Source organism: Scyliorhinus torazame, chromosome 1 (assembly GCF_047496885.1).
Source record: "Scyliorhinus torazame isolate Kashiwa2021f chromosome 1, sScyTor2.1, whole genome shotgun sequence".
Classification (NCBI taxonomy): Eukaryota; Metazoa; Chordata; class Chondrichthyes; order Carcharhiniformes; family Scyliorhinidae; genus Scyliorhinus; species Scyliorhinus torazame.
Window position 1 is genome coordinate 76,344,326 of NC_092707.1, and position 16,015 is coordinate 76,360,340.

At 45.8% G+C, this 16,015-nt stretch overlaps 1 protein-coding gene across 5 annotated transcripts in view; it reads left to right on the plus strand.

The window, feature by feature from the left end:
- The first annotated feature begins 942 nt into the window (after positions 1-942).
- wsb2 (WD repeat and SOCS box containing 2) overlaps positions 943-16,015 on the plus strand; it is a 50,002-nt gene continuing 34,929 nt past the window's right edge. Inside the window, exons 1-3 of one of the 5 annotated variants that reach the window (XM_072496786.1) lie at positions 943-1,253; positions 4,190-4,364; positions 9,469-9,689. In XM_072496786.1, the coding sequence (XP_072352887.1) occupies positions 1,181-1,253; positions 4,190-4,364; positions 9,469-9,689 (469 nt within the window). In that variant the 5' untranslated portion in view covers positions 943-1,180. The remainder of the gene's footprint in view (positions 1,254-4,189; positions 4,365-9,468; positions 9,690-16,015) is intronic. The other 4 variants (XM_072496796.1, XM_072496759.1, XM_072496768.1 and 1 more) reach the window with 4 other exon arrangements.

The window sequence follows — 16,015 nt, forward strand, 5'->3', positions numbered from 1 at the left end:
AATGAATAAACTATTCGCTTTAGCAGAATGAAAGCAAAGAACACTGATTTAAGATATTTGAAAAAGAACCAACAGTGATATAAGGAAAAGATTTTTAATGCAGTAAATGATTCAGAACTGAAATGCACTGCCTGAGAGTGTAGTGGAGGTAGGTTCAATCATGGCTTTCTAACAGGATTTGGATAAGCATCTGAAAATAAAACGAATGCAGGGCTATGGGGAAAGGGAGGGAGTGAGAGTTGCTAAATTGCTGTTGCAGAGTGGCCTCCTTCTGTGCTGGAACTATTTTACGATTTTAGGACGGATGTAAGCTTGATGAAAGACGTAGAGATGAATGAAAATAGGTAGATTTGATGCAGTACTGAAGACTGTTTGGAAGGTATTTTATTCCAAGGCACCATGGTTAGGTGGGTATAAAAAACGATCTTGTATTATTTGACGATTGGAGTGCATGAACGATGCCTTCCGTTTTTTGCATAGCAGGAATCCAAATGGAAATATGACAATGACCAAATCACCTTTATTAACAATACTGCTGGTTGGGTAAATAGTGGCCAGGACACTGGGGAAGAAGCCCCCTGTTTCTCTTCAAATGCTGCAACAGAATCTTTTACACCTAGCTCAGAGGGCTGCTGGGACTTCCTTTCAGCATCTCATTTGAAACGCAGGACCTTCAACAGTGTGGCACTCCCTTGGTATGGCATAGATTGTCCACCTAGATTTAGTCTGCCAAGAGTCGGACTTGAACCCATATGGCCATCCGTTTGGGAGTATTGCCATTGGCAATTACATTTCAGAAAATAATTAATTGGCTGTGGATCTTGGTGGTGGGGGGGTCACTGAAATGAATAAAGGAGTTTGTTTTAATTTTCAGGGTGTATTGGGATATTTATTTGGTCCTCCTTGCTGCAAGGGGGCAGCAAAGAGCTGGGTCACGTGGCGCTGCTCAGCTGGTAACAGGGAGGGTCCTGGTTGTGCTCAGCTGTTGGTTTTGCTAGAATGAAACCTGTGCCCAGAGCGCCTAAACACAGCTAAACACCAGAGCGGCACTGGTGATAAGACAGCATGGAAAATTGCACTTTTCAAAAGTAAAACCTCGAATGGATTGGAGGGAGACGATTGGAAACTGCGTTGAAACCAAACCGAAACGAAAAGGGTGTTCACTGTTTGTTGTATCTCCATGAAGATACAGCCTGACAACTGCTCCCTTGTATTGATGGACGGATCTACAGACTGCAGCCCCCAGCCTGGAGGTGAGTGAATGTTGCGAGGACAAGTTCCTGGGAATCGCCTTTGGACACATCCGAATTACTTGTTTACTTTGTAACCACGCACAAAAAACTCCATAAGGTTCAAACACACACTGAGGCTTTTGTTGGTAAGTGGTCGCCACTTGTGGTAAATGTGATAGTTAATTGACATGCAGGCGTTTCACCATAAAGGGACACTGCCCCTTCAGAGTTCATGGCGGCAATCCGTTACCAACCGGGGCTCAGTTTATGCCACTGAGTCACGTTCTGGATTCCAAGTCCCACTCCAGAGACTTGAGCATCAACTCTCGGCTGTCACTCGGTATGGACGGGGTGCGGCACTGTGGGAGGTGCAGTCTTTCGGATGAGAGGTCCCGTTTGCCCTCTCCCAAAAGAAGAGTAGGGAGCGTTCTCCCTGGTCCTCACCAATATTTATCCCTCCATCACAATCGCTAAGTCGGATCTTCTGGCCGTTTTCACATTGCTATTTGTAGACATTGAATTATTGTGTGAAAATTCCCTGCATTACAAGAGTGACTATATTTCAAAAGTGTTTCAATGGCCGTGAAGTGCTTTTGCGATAACACCTGGGTGTGAAAAGTGGTATATAAATGTGACCTGAAATAGATTGGATAGTACAGCTTTGACACTCCCACAGTCACTACTGCACTGGAATGTTAACCTTGAACATATGCCCCTTTCTCTGGAATGGGGTGTGACCTCTCAATGTTCTGATTCTAAGACTGGAGTGTGTTGCTCGTTTTAGCCTTAGTTTACTTTATTCTTATTCTGTCACCTTTGCTCATGAGTCGCCAGGTATCTTTCTGATACCGCCACGTGGTTCAAGTCCAAGTAATGATTAATAATGCAACACACCGCTTAGTAAGAGTTAAATCAACGCTCATTTATTATATACAGCAATTAATACTTATACAATAATCCTACTTCTAGACTACTACCTACCACCAAAGGCCAATACTTAACTTTGGAAATGGCCCACCAGGTCCGGGAAACAAATGGTCTTTCGAATTGGTTCTGAGCCTGCGGGATTCAAAAGCTGGTACAAGTCAATAGTCGGGAGCGCCTATCTGGTAGCGATCGCTGGAGTAAGACTTACAGTTTTCTTGTAGAAGGGTCTCGAAGGTTGCGAGCAGGAAGAGAAGGGTCGAGTTGAACTTGGCCCCTATTCTTAGTCCCCAGGGGCTGCCCGCCTCTCGGGGCGCACCTTGTACTTGGTTCCAAGTGATTGGACTTGGTCCCTATCACTTGGTTCGATATTCTCCAATACTGGAGCGATTCCTTGATCGAGGGGTGGTCGTTCACCTCGCTTTGTGTCAGCTCCTGCTGGCGCCGAAAGGCCTGGGTCGGCTTTGCGTGTCTATTTTGTATCGATTGTTCCCGGGGATTGCTGCTTCGTATGCAGATGGCTGGGGTGTTGTTATGTTAATGTCTGCAGGTATCGGTTTGGTCTGGCTTCTCCAGAGGCGAATACACTGTTTTACCTGCAGCTGTCCGTTTGAGTCCTGTTGGCTGATTTTCCCATCAGCCTCTTCCGTTCGCCATTTTAAATCGGGGTTTGGCTATTCTAATCGGGAATCAGCCATTTTACGTGGCTACAAGTGCTATACTGAGCTGTTGAGCACATTGTAATTAGCAGCTCCTCAAGGTTAGATGAAATGTTTTTCTTGGGTGACATAGTGGTTAGCTCTGTTGCTTCACAGCACCAGGGACCCAGGTTCATTTCCGGCCTTGGGTGACTATCTGTATGGTGTTTGTACTTTCTCCCCGTGCCTGCATGGGTTTCCTCCGGATGCTCCTGTTTCCTCACACAGTCCAAAGGTATGCAGGTTAGGTGGATTACATATGCTAAATTGCCCCTTAGTGTCCAGGGATGTTGGGGTTACGACCATAGGGCAAGGGAATGTACTAAGGTATGGTGCTCTATCAGAGGGTCGGTGCAGACTTGATGGGCCAAATGGCCTCCTGTAGGAATTCTATTCTATGGTTCTTTTAACAGATAACGAGGGACACATTTTCTTGGTGCACATTACTCAATTTTTTTTAATGTTGCCCTGCCTGTAAGGGTGAAAAGTGCTTAGAATTTTTGTTTTCAAGATTAGAACTGGATAGCAGGATTGCTCTTCCATGGTTAAAGGTGCCCCACGCTTAAAGGTGCCTCATTGGACAGAGTCAAGAGATCTTAACTCTTGCATCTCACTGTGCTATAGCCATGCCATGTGCTCAATGCTGACCCTGGGTGACTGTAATGGGAAGAGTTTTATTCCCCAAGGCTAAAATCCTTCCACTTGATAACTTCTCCAAGGCAAAACGGAAACAAAAAATGCAAGAATTGGCAACTAAAGATTCCAATTCTGAGACTTCAGCCAAACTCTGAAACTAGCTATATAATGTTTTAGAAAGTGAGTGGGCACAACATCTGAACGGTGCCTCATTGAACCATAAGCCGCTGACCGTGATGTTTAATTTTGGATTATGACTATTTGAGGAATAATGAACAAACCAGTCGAAAAACAAATATGACCCACGAAAATGTGTTTTTAATATTAAACTAAAATCACTCCTAGAGGAACCAAGAAATGATTGTTTCACTTTCCACTTGAGATCATTTAACTTGAGCATGAAGGAATAATAGCTTGTGCATTTTTTAGTATATTTTAAAAGATGGTTTTAATGAAAATTGAACCGTCTCGTGAATTTGTAAGTTCAATATGTTTAAACAGTGTGGTTTCTTAATCAATGTTTTCTTAATATAAAAGGAAGACTTATGCGTAAATAGGATCTGAAAATGTGAATATTGCGGGTGAAGAGACAGCATGGTGTTGGTTACAGAGGACATGCTTGTTGTAAGGAACATTTTAATGAGGGTCACATTATGTACCTATGTTATAACCAGCATAATGCTTTGTTTTGTTTTCCAGCAGCTGAGTCTCTCCTGCTGGCAAAGCTCATACCCAGCAGATCTCGTGAATTAGATTGTAAATCTGGCTGTGAGACTTGGGGTGTGGCATTTTCCCCTGATGGCTTATACTTTGCATGGTCACAGGGGCACCATATTGTGAAGTTGGTACCCTGGCCACTTGAAGGTCATCTAATGTAAGTTTGCAAATTCATTACTTGAGGAATCCAGGAGCTTCAGTGAGGAACTTTTATTACAAATGTTTATGCTTGACCTTTTTCCTGTGGTGCATTTTTTTATTCAATGAAAGTATGCAGAGCTACTCCACTGAAAACTCCATTATTCCCATTATTCTCTGATTGAGTGCTCTCACCCCAAAAATCAAATTAGAGGTAAAAAATTTGGTACCTCATGTACAAATAAAACAGGCATGGGAATAAAGACGAACAAAAGCAGCATTATGCGATTTTGTACACCAAGAAAATTTAAGATAAAATAATTGAGCAATGTCAGTTGTGACCGAACAGCTGTGCGTGGCTTGATAACATACTGCTAATACATGTGCACCACATTTTGTAAGGCAAAACTGCTTAAATGCAAAACATGAGGCTATCGAGAAATAATTTTCCAATTAACTTTTCGGGTACGCAAGAGAGAAATATTACATAGAATCCCTCCAGTGCAGAAGGAGGCCATTCGGCCCATCAAGTCTGCACTGATCCTCTGAAGAGAATGTTAGCAGGCTTTGGGGTATATAATATAACTGTTTGCATTGTTTCAAACAATGTTCTGAATTTAATAACGTAATTATTTGCATGGAAATTCCCTTCAGTTTTATATAACTGCCCGTATCGCTTGTTACAGCTGCAAAAGGTTTCTATAACTTCAAATGAGTCTTTGCATCTACTCCCCTGAAGAATAATTAAAATGTTTGTAGTCATTATTTGTTGCTTAGTCAGTAGTCCAGTTGTGTCCAAGGTAATCACTTGTTCAGAACTTGCTTGGAGGAAGATGGTAAATTAAAATACACAGTTAAAGTGGCAGATCAATCACAAGTGAGCCCAAAAAGCTGTCATCCAACACTGCCATGGGTATGATGGAGTGGGAGGCCCACAGGTAATCAAAATGCCAAAGCCTAGAGGAGATCCTGAGACTGGATCATTTGTGGTGTCTGTGCATGCCTGTATCTAATATTGGTGCTTTATTGGGTGCCTGTGCCTGCTAGTTGGGACAATGCAGTTTAAAAAAAAAAAAAAAAAAATGTATTTTATTCCAAACGTATTCAAAAGTACAAAAGCATAAATAAATCGAAGAGATTCTCCACATCTCACTGTTCACAGTTTGTGCAAGATTTATTTTCCCCCTTTTCATCCCCACCCCCTGCAATGAACAATTCCTCAAACATGGTCATGAATAGTCCTCATCGTTTCTCAAAGCCCTCTGCTGATCCCCCTCCATTCGCAGGTCCCTAGTCAGGCCACCACTGCTGGTGGCATTGTCGACCACCATTCCAGCAGAAACCTTCGCTGGGAGAAGGCACAAGATCGGAATTCCTCCCCTCCATTAGTTCTGGCATTTCCAACAGCCCAAAAATTGTCACCATAGCGTTTGGCCTGGCCTCTACCCCCATAATCTTTGATAGCGTCTCAAACACTCCCTCCCAGTATCTCTCCAACTTCTCACAGCCCCAGAACATGGGTGCATGATTTGCTGGTCCTTGCCCACACTTCTCACACTCGTTTGCCACCCCCTGGAAGAACCAACTCATCCTCGCCCGAGTCATATGCACCCTATGCATCACCTTAAACTGAATCAAACTCCTCATCGCACACTATGAGATTGGATTCACACTGCGCATCGCCTCACTCTACGCACCCCATCCTCTCTCTTCTCCAACCCCCCCAAACTCCTCCTCCCATTTCTCCTTAATCCTCACCACCTGCACTCCTCCCTGCTCCCCCAGCCACCCGTATATATCCCCAATCCTACCCTCCCCTTCCAAGTCTGGGAGCAGCAACCGCTCCAATAAGGTATATTCTGGCAACTTGGGAAACCCTCTCCATTCCTTCCGTTCAAAGTCCGTCACTTGCATATACCTGAATTCATTTCCCTTCAAAATTTCTACCCTCTCCTGCAGCTCTTCCAGACTTGCAAACCTCTCCTCCAGCTATAGATCCCTTGCTTTCACCAGCCCCACCTCTCTCCACCTCCTATGCATGCCATCTGTCTCCCCCATCTTAAACCCATGGTTCCCACACAGCAGTGTTAGCACTGACATCCCCTCCATCCTCAACTGGTTCCACACCCTAATCATGGACTGCACCACCGGGCTCTCCGTGTACCTCTTCGATGCCAGCAGTAGCGCAGTTACCATGGCCATCAGGCTGGACTCCCTACAGGACGCCTCCTCAAACCTAACCCATTCTAACCCCTAACCTTCCATTCGCCGCCCAATTCAGTAACGCTAACCCCCCTTTCTGCCTCTGTAGCAGGGCCCTCTTCACCCTCAATACCTTCCCTGCTGATATAAACTCCGAAATCATTGCATCCAGTTGCAGGTCGTCTGCATTCAACGACACCCGGTGTTCCCTACTTCTCCTCGCAATCTCCTGCCACTCTACTGACCCCTTATGGGGCATCACCAAAGGCTCCATCACCAACGCAAACACCAGCGGACACCCCCGCCTCGTTCCCCTTTACAGCCCAAAGCTCCGTAAACTCATCTCGTTTGTCTGTACACGCGCTGCCGGGGCCACATACAGCAGACGCACCCATGCCACAAACTTTGATCCAAACCCAAACCTTCCCAGAACCTCCAAATAGGTACCGCCACTTCACCCTGTCGAATGTTTCTCCGCGTCCAGAGAAACCACTACATCTGGTACCCATCCCTTTGATAGGGTCATAATCACATTTAATAACTGCCTAATGTTGCTGGATTGCCTGCCCCTTCACTAAACCCGTTTGGTCCTCTGCAACCACCCCCGGAACGCATCCTCCCATCCTCCCCGCCACTAATTTAGTCAACACTTCACATCCGTATTAAACAATGACAAAGGCCTATATGACCCATTCTCTAGTGGGTCCTTCCCCTTCTTCGGGATTAGCATGATCAACGCCTGGGTCAGTGCCTCCGGCAGCTCCTTCTTCTCCAGCACCTCGCTAAACATCCCCAATTGATGTGGTGCTCTGACGCAAACTCCACCGGGTAACTGTCCAACCCCAGGGCCTTCCCCACTTCATCCCTCTTATGCTATCCTTTACCTATTTCTATCCTAAAGGCTCCTCCAGCGTCTGCCTCCTCTCTTCATCTAGCCATGGGAATTCCAGCTCATCCAAAAACCGCCCCATGTCCCCTTCCTCACCATCCGGATCAGCCCTACATAACTTCCCATACTCCCTGAAAGTCTCCGTTTATCTTCCCCGGCTCCAACACTACCTCCCCCTTCCCTGTCCATACTCTCAGGATTTCCCTAGACCCGGCCTACCTCTGTAGCTGATGGGCTAGCATAGGGCTTGCCTTCTCTACATATTCATTGTGCAACCCCCTTGCCGCCCCACTGTCTTCCCCGTCGTCCACTTATCGAACTGCCCCTTGAACTTCTTTCTCTCTGCCAACTCCTCCTTGATGGGGGCCCTCGAATATTTCCTGTCCACCTCGACTATCTCATCCAACAACCTCCATACTCCTTCTCCGATCTGTGAGCCTTGAACGAGATAATCTCCCCCCCCCCCCCCCCCCCCCGTACCACCGCCTTAATGCCTCCCAAAATGTGGCCGCCAATACCTCCCCATTCTGATTCAACTCCACATAGTCTTTGATCACTGACCGCACCTTATTGGGACAGTGCGGTGTTAGGTTACTGCCTACCTACAGAATTAACTGATTCAGCTGCTCTTAACATGAAGCCCTCAAAAAAACTATGATCTTAGTTTGGAACAATCCTTTGGGATTTATTTCTGCTGGTGTAGAGTACAAATCAACAGTATCTTGTCGGCATCCAGTAAATTTGGGGTTCAGGAGTTGGGACCAGCAGAATGATGCCACCCTCTTATTCTGGCATCCTTTTATACTTCAAGTTGCACAAGAATTTGATGTAGATGTAACTACTGCCAGTCCCCAGAGGTACTTTGAATCGTCATTTCTATGAAGTATTAGTATTATTGCGTTACACTTCAGTTCCTTCCCTGCCTTTCTTCAGCTGGGTTTGATGAACCCTCAGGCCTGTTCTGATCATGTTTCACTTCCTCAAGTTTTTAAGTACAATATTCCTTTCAGATGATGTCATAGGCAATCACCATTTAAAAAAAAAAAAAAGTATTCTCAACACATGGACTGAAACAAAAGCAAGTCATGTTGAAGTTGATCAAATTTATTTAATAGTGATTTAAATAATACAGATGGGGAATGCCCTCTGCTTCTGCCAATTTTCTTTCTTTTCCTCCCCTCACCAATTCACCTAGTTTTACCTGTTCCTTCCCCCTTTTATATCTACAAAATTTATTCTGTAGGGGGCAGGGGGGGCTGAGACCAATGTAACTCCTCTACCATCATCCCCAACTGAGATCAGCTGAACCACCATGGACTGGAGGTTGAACTTGTCCATTGGGAAAAGATGAACAGCCTGTGTCTCTTTCGCTTGAAAAGAGGAGGCTGAGGGAAGGCCTAAGGGAGGTTTTTAAAATTGTGAAAGGTTTTGAGAGAGTAAACAGAGAATGTTTGCACCTGTGGGAGGAGTAATACATGATGCCATCAGTAGAAGACGATCATGAGGAAATTTGACAGGGAATTCTGTAGAAACTACCCAGAGAGTGGTGCGAATGTGGAATTCATTGAGGTGGATACCATAGATGCATTTAAGGGGGAAACTAAACTGGCACATTGTGGTGGTGGGGGGAGATTTGAGGGTTATACTGATAGATTTTGATTAGGAAAGAAGACGGGAGGAGGCTTGAGTGGAACATAAGTGTTGGCATGAAATGGCCGAACAGAATGGCTTGGTTCTATTACGGTATATCCTTTGTAATTTCATGTATATTTTACATCAATTACCAGTGAAAACGACAATTAAAATGGTAACATTCCACATTAATCATGAATTACGCTATCATTGCTTTTAAAAATAAGAATGTTTCAAAAGGTTAGCATTTCATAATGCTGAATTGTGGGTTAAATGCCAGGATCCAGCATAAGTTGCATGTCCGCAGGCATCACAAATGTGTTTTTGAACCATAAATGGTTAGCATATCTTCAGTGAGTCCTTCTACTGTTGATGCTTTATCCTTATTTTCCTTTGACAGAAGTTATACAAGTACACATCTTTTTAAAGCAGATGGAAGAGCAAAGGGCCAGTGTGGAGAAAGGATAATCGATTGTGGTCAAACAGTGTGGGGGTTATCATTTGGAACACGTCCATCTCAGAATGGTATTCAGTCGTCTGAGAACCAGCACAAATGTTCGGGTACAATCCTTGCCACAGGTCTCACCAATGGAGAAATCAAGTTGTGGAAAGTGCCTACTGGTAAAATACCTTGCGGTATCTCTGAATACGGGCCAATGATCTCATAGTGCTGAAAGAATGTAATTGTCACTTTAAGCAAGTTGCATTCAAAACAGTAACTATTTTCCTCTTTGCGCCTCAAGGTATTAACTCTTGGTGTGGTTATTGATTCAGGGTGCAACAGTTTGTTCAATTGTCCATTGTGTGTTTGGCGATGTCAGTGATTACAATTATAAGGTGGATCACAGCCAAGCTTAATCCTGTCTACACCCTTAATTCGCACCCATCTAACAGGGGTTGCTTTATAATGATTGTGTGAAAATCCTGACTGATTTTCCCTCTTGCTAATTTAAGGGCATTGAGGTTAATTGTAGTGCTCCAATTCTGGCCTTAGTCAAAATCAGCTAACTTGGTAGAAGCTTTGGCATTTTCTGTAAGGCTCAGTAGTTCCAACTAACAAGGGAGCAGGGGGGGCACCTTTCAGAGATCAGTACAGATGAATTTAAAAAAAAAAAAAATTATTCTCCTTTTTCACATTTTCTCCCAAATTTACACCCACCAACAATAAACAATAATCAGCAACAAATATGTCAATCCCCATAACAATAACAACGATCCCATCCTCCCACCAACCCCCAAACATTAGCCGCATGTTTACATAAACAAATGACAAAAAGGAATCGGGGATTACCCATAGTCACCCTTAATACACACAGCCCCCCCCCCCCCCCCCAATCCTCTCCAACTAATGTTCAATGTTATCCAGTTCTTGAAAGTGCATAATAAATAGTGCCCATGACTTGTAGAACCCCTCCGTCCTTCCCCTCAGTTCAAACTTAACCTTCTCAAGAGTCAAGAATTCCAACAGGTCCCTCCGCCATGCCAGGGCACAGGGTGGAGAGGCTGCTCTCCATCCCAACAGGATCCGCCTTCGGGTGATCAACGAGGCGAAGGTTACGATATCTGCCTCCGCTCCCGTTTCCAACCCTGGCTGGTCCGACACCCCGAATATGGCCTCCTGAGGGCCCGGGTCCAGTTTCACGTGCACCACCTTGGAGATTACCCTAAAAACCTCCTTCCAGTAATCCTCTAGCTTTGGACAGGACCAAAACATATGAACGTGATTAGCGGGGGCCCCCCGGCAACGCTCACACACATCTTCTACTCCTTCAAAGAATCGGCTCATCCTCGCCCTCGTGAGGTGTGCTCTGTATACCACCTTCAGCTGTATCAGCCCCAACCTCGCACATGAGGTGGAGGCATTTACTCTCCAGAGCACCTCACACCAGACCCCCTCCTCCTATAACCTCTCCCAACTCTTCCTCCCACTTTGCTTTGATCCCTTCCAGTGGTGCCTTATCCTCTTCCAAAATAGCTCCGTACACCGCTGACACTACCCCCTTTTCCAGTCCCCTTGTCGCCAGCACCTCCTCCAGCAATGTGAAGGCCGATTCCTCCGGGAAGCTCGGTATCTCCTTTCTGGCCAAATCACGAACCTGCATGTATCTAAACATTTCTTCCTGTTCCAGCCCATACTTCGCTTCCAGCTCCTTCAATCCTGCAAACCGACCCCTAAGCAACAAATCTTTTAGCATCTTAATCCCCTTCTCTTCCCATTTCCGGAAATTTCCATCCCACCTCCCTGGCTCAAATCTGTGGTTCCCCCGAATCGGCATTTCCCTTGACCATGCCCCCAATCCGAAGTGTTGGCGAAACTGCCTCCAGATTTTCAATGAAGCTATTATTACCGGACTCCCTGAGTATTTCCCCTGAGCTATCGGGAGCGGCGCTGTTGCTAGTGCTTTCAGTCCCGATCCTCTGCACAGGCTCTCCTCCATTCTGACCCACTGGGAATCAACCCCTCTGACCCAGCTCCGCACCTTCGCCACATTCGCCGCCCAGTAGTTGTACATCAGGTTCGGAAGACCCAAACCCCCTGCCTGCCTTCCCCTCTGTAGCAGCACCTTTCTCACTCTGGCCACTTTCCCTCCCCATATGAACGAGGTAATCCTTCCCTCAATCTCCCTGAAGAAAGCCTTTGGCAGGAAAATTGGTAGGCATTGAAAAATAAACAGAAATCGCGGGAACACATTCATTTTAACCACCTGTACCCGACCCGCCAGTGACAGAGGGAGACCATCCCACCTTGCCAGGTCAGCTTTCACTCTCCCCACCAAACTAGAGATGTTGTACCTTGTACCTGCGAAGTGTCCCCCATTCCCGGGCAACCTGCACCCCCAGATACCTAAAGAGAGTCCCTGCCCTACAGAATGGCAGCTCCCTCACCCCTGTCCCCGCCCCCGGCCGAGACACCACAAAATAGTCACTCATGTCTAGGTTCAACTTGTACCCCGAGAAAGACCCAAATAGTCGCAGTAGCTCCAATATTCCCCCTATCGACACACTCGGTTCCGACACATATAACAGCAAGTCGTCAGCATACAAGGACACCCTATGCTCTATCCCCCCCGCACTATTCCTTTCCATGCTCCCGAACTTCTTAATGCGATGGCCTACGGCTCAATCGCAAGTGCGAACAGCAGAGGGGACATAGGACATCCCTGCCTTGTCCCACGGAGTACAGATGAATTTTAATCATTTTATTTGTACAAAGAGCAACATTTTGATTAATTCTTTTATTTATCATCAAACCCCCCCCCAAGATTTGTTTTCTTCCCCTAATCTAAATAAAGGAATTGCAGGCGGTACGGTGGTACTGTGATTAGCACTGCTGCCTCACCACGCTGAGGACCCGGGTTCGATCCCGGCCCTGGGTCTCTGTCCGCCTGGAGTTGCACATTCTCCCCCTGTCTGCGTGGGCCTCACCCCCACAACCCAAAGATGTGCAGGGTAGATGGATTGGCCACGCTAAATTGTCCCTTAATTGGGGAAAAAAAATTGAAAGAATAAATAAATAAATAAAGGAATTGCAAAGGAGTAATGAAGTAAGGTGAGGATTGAATTGAGAGAGGTGTTCAGGCTTATTTGGCTGCCTCCTGAATCCTGCTTTAGCTACCAGTCCAGGAGGGAACTAGGTCAGAAAAGGAAGCAAATTGATGGAATTTCCTGTGGCACTCCTTACTAATGGTCTCCTCTGCTTACGCTACTTTTCAGCATTAGCTATGAGGAGAGGTTGGATAAACTCGGTTTGTACTCACTGGAACGACAGGTTGAGGGGCGACCTGATCGAAGTCGTCAAAATTATGAGGTGCATAGTCAGAAGCATTTTCCCAGGGTGGAAGAGTTACTAGGGGACATCGGTTTAAGGTGCGAGGGGCAAAGTTTAGAGGCGATGTGCGAGGGACGTTTTTTACACAGAGTGGTGTGTGCCTGGAACTTGCTGCCGGAGGAGGTGGTGGAGCAGGTATGATACTGACATTTAAGGGGCGTCTGGACAAATACATGAATAGGATGGGAATAAAGAGATACAGAGCCTGGAAGTGTAGAAGGTTTTAGGTTATACGGGCAGCATAGTGAGCGCAGGCTTGGAGGGTGGAAGGGCCTGTTCCTGTACTGTACTTTGTTCCCTCTGAAAACTAGACTCCTAAATTGTGGTCCTCCTGATGGAGGGGAAATGTGAAAATTCAACGGTTTTAAAACACTAGTGCTTTTATATATTTTATTCAAGATTTTTGGCCAAACATAACAGTACGTAGTGTTTCTTTTACACAACAATAAAGCAATATAAATAACAGTGGCCAGTTTTAAACAAATAAATAAATAATATATAAACAAAAACAAAACTGAATGGCAACTGCCTTGTCCAAAATAAATACACTCCAAAAATACAATCCAACAATCCAATATACAATTACCTAAAACAAATACCTATACATATTATACATATACAATAACATCTCTGAGAGTCTGTCCAATTCCTCCCCCCTGCGTGGTCCTATGCCCCTGCTGCATTGGAAAAGTCGTGGTCCACATTGGCACTAACGACATAGGTAGGAAAGGGGACAAGGATGTCAGGCAGGCTTTCAGGGAGCTAGGATGGAAGCTCAGAACTACAACAAACAGAGTTGTTATCTCTGGGTTGTTGCCCGTGCCACGTGATAGTGAGATGAGGAATAGGGAGAGAGAGCAATTAAACACGTGGCTACAGGGATGGTGCAGGCGGGAGGGATTCAGGTTTCTGGATAACTGGGGCTCTTTCTGGGGAAGGTGGGATCTCTACAGACAGCATGGACAGCATCTGAACCTGAGGGGCACAAATATCCTGGGGGGGGGGAGATTTGTTAGTGCTCTTTGGGGGGGTTTAAACTAATGCAGCAGGGGCATGGGAACCTGGATTGTAGTTTTAGGGTAAGGGAGAATGAGAGTATAGAGGTCAGAAGCACAGATTTGACGTCGCAGGAGGGGGCCAGTGTTCAGGTAGGTGGTTTGAAGTGTGTCTACTTCAATGCCAGGAGTATACAAAATAAGGTAGGGGAACTGGCAGCATGGGTTGGTACCTGGGACTTCGATGTTGTGGCCATTTCGGAGACATGGATAGAGCAGGGACAGGAATGGATGTTGCAGGTTCCGGGGTTTAGGTGTTTTAGTAAGCTCAGAGAAGGAGGCAAAAGAGGGGGAGGTGTGGCGCTGCTAGTCAAGAGCAGTATTACGGTGGCAGAGAGGATGCTAGATGGGGACTCATCTTCCGAGGTAGTATGGGCTGAGGTTAGAAACATGAAAGGAGAGGTCACCCTATTGGGAGTCTTCTATAGGCCTCCAAATAGTTCTAGGGATGTAGAGGAAAGGATGGCGAGGATGATCCTGGATAAGAGCGAAAGTAACAGGGTAGGTATTATGGGAGACTTTAACTTTCCAAATATTGACTGGAAAAGATATAGTTTGAGTACATTAGATGGGTCGTTTTTTGTACAGTGTGTGCAGGAGGGTTTCCTGACACGATATGTTGACAGGCCAACAAGAGGCAAGGCCACGTTGGATTTGGTTTTGGGTAATGAACCAGGCCAGGTGTTGGATTTGGAGGTAGGAGAGCACTTTGGGGACAGTGACCACAATTCGGTGACGTTTACGTTAATGATGGAAAGGGATAAGTATACACCGCAGGGCAAGAGTTATAGCTGGGGGAAGGGCAATTATGATGCCATTAGACTTGACTTGGGGGGGATAAGGTGGAAAAGTAGGCTGCAAGTGTTGGGCACACTGGATATGTGGAGCTTGTTCAAGGATCAGCTACTGCGTGTTCTTGATAAGTATGTACCGGTCAGGCAGGGAGGAAGGCGTCGAGTGAGGGAACCGTGGTTTACCAAAGAAGTGGAATCTCTTGTTAAGAGGAAGAAGGAGGCCTATGTGAAGATGAGGTGTGAAGTTTCAGTTGGGGCGATGGATAATTACAAGGTAGCGAGGAAGGATCTAAAGAGAGAGCTAAGACGAGCAAGGAGGGGACATGAGAAGTATTTGGCAGGTAGGATCAAGGAAAACCCAAAAGCTTTCTATAGGTATGTCAGGAATAAGCGAATGACTAGGGAAAGAGTAGGACCAGTCAAGGACAGGGATGGGAAGTTGTGTGTGGAGTCTGAAGAGATAGGCAAGATACTAAATGAATATTTTTCGTCAATATTCACTCAGGAAAAAGATAATGTTGTGGAGGAGAATGCTGAGACCCAGGCTAATAGAATAGATGGCATTGAGGTACGTAGGGAAGAGGTGTTGGCAATTCTGGACAGGCTGAAAATAGATAAGTCCCCGGGTCCTAATGGGATTTATCCTAGGATTCTCTGGGAGGCCAGGGAAGAGATTGCTGGACCTTTGGCTTTGATTTTTATGTCATCATTGGCTACAGGAATAGTGCCAGAGGACTGGAGGATAGCAAATGTGGTCCCTTTGTTCAAAAAGGGGAGCAGAGGCAACCCCGGCAACTATAGACCGGTGAGCCTCACGTCTGTAGTGGGTAAAGTCTTGGAGGGGATTATAAGAGACAAGATTTATAATCATCTAGATAGGAATAATATGATCAGGGATAGTCAGCATGAAGGGTAGGTCATGCCTCACAAACCTTATCGAGTTCTTTGAGAAGGTGACTGAACAGGTAGACGAGGGTAGAGCAGTTGATGTGGTATATATGGATTTCAGCAAAGCGTTTGATAAGGTTCCCCACGGTAGGCTATTGCAGAAAATACGGAGGCTGGGGATTGAGGGTGATTTAGAGATGTGGATCAGAAATTGGCTAGCTGAAAGACAGAGGGTGGTGGTTGATGGGAAATGTTCAGAATGGAGTTCAGTTACAAGTGGAGTACCACAAGCATCTGTTCTGGGGCCGTTGCTGTTTGTCATTTTTATCAATGACCTAGAGGAAGGCGCAGAAGGGTGGGTGAGTAAATTTGCAGACGATA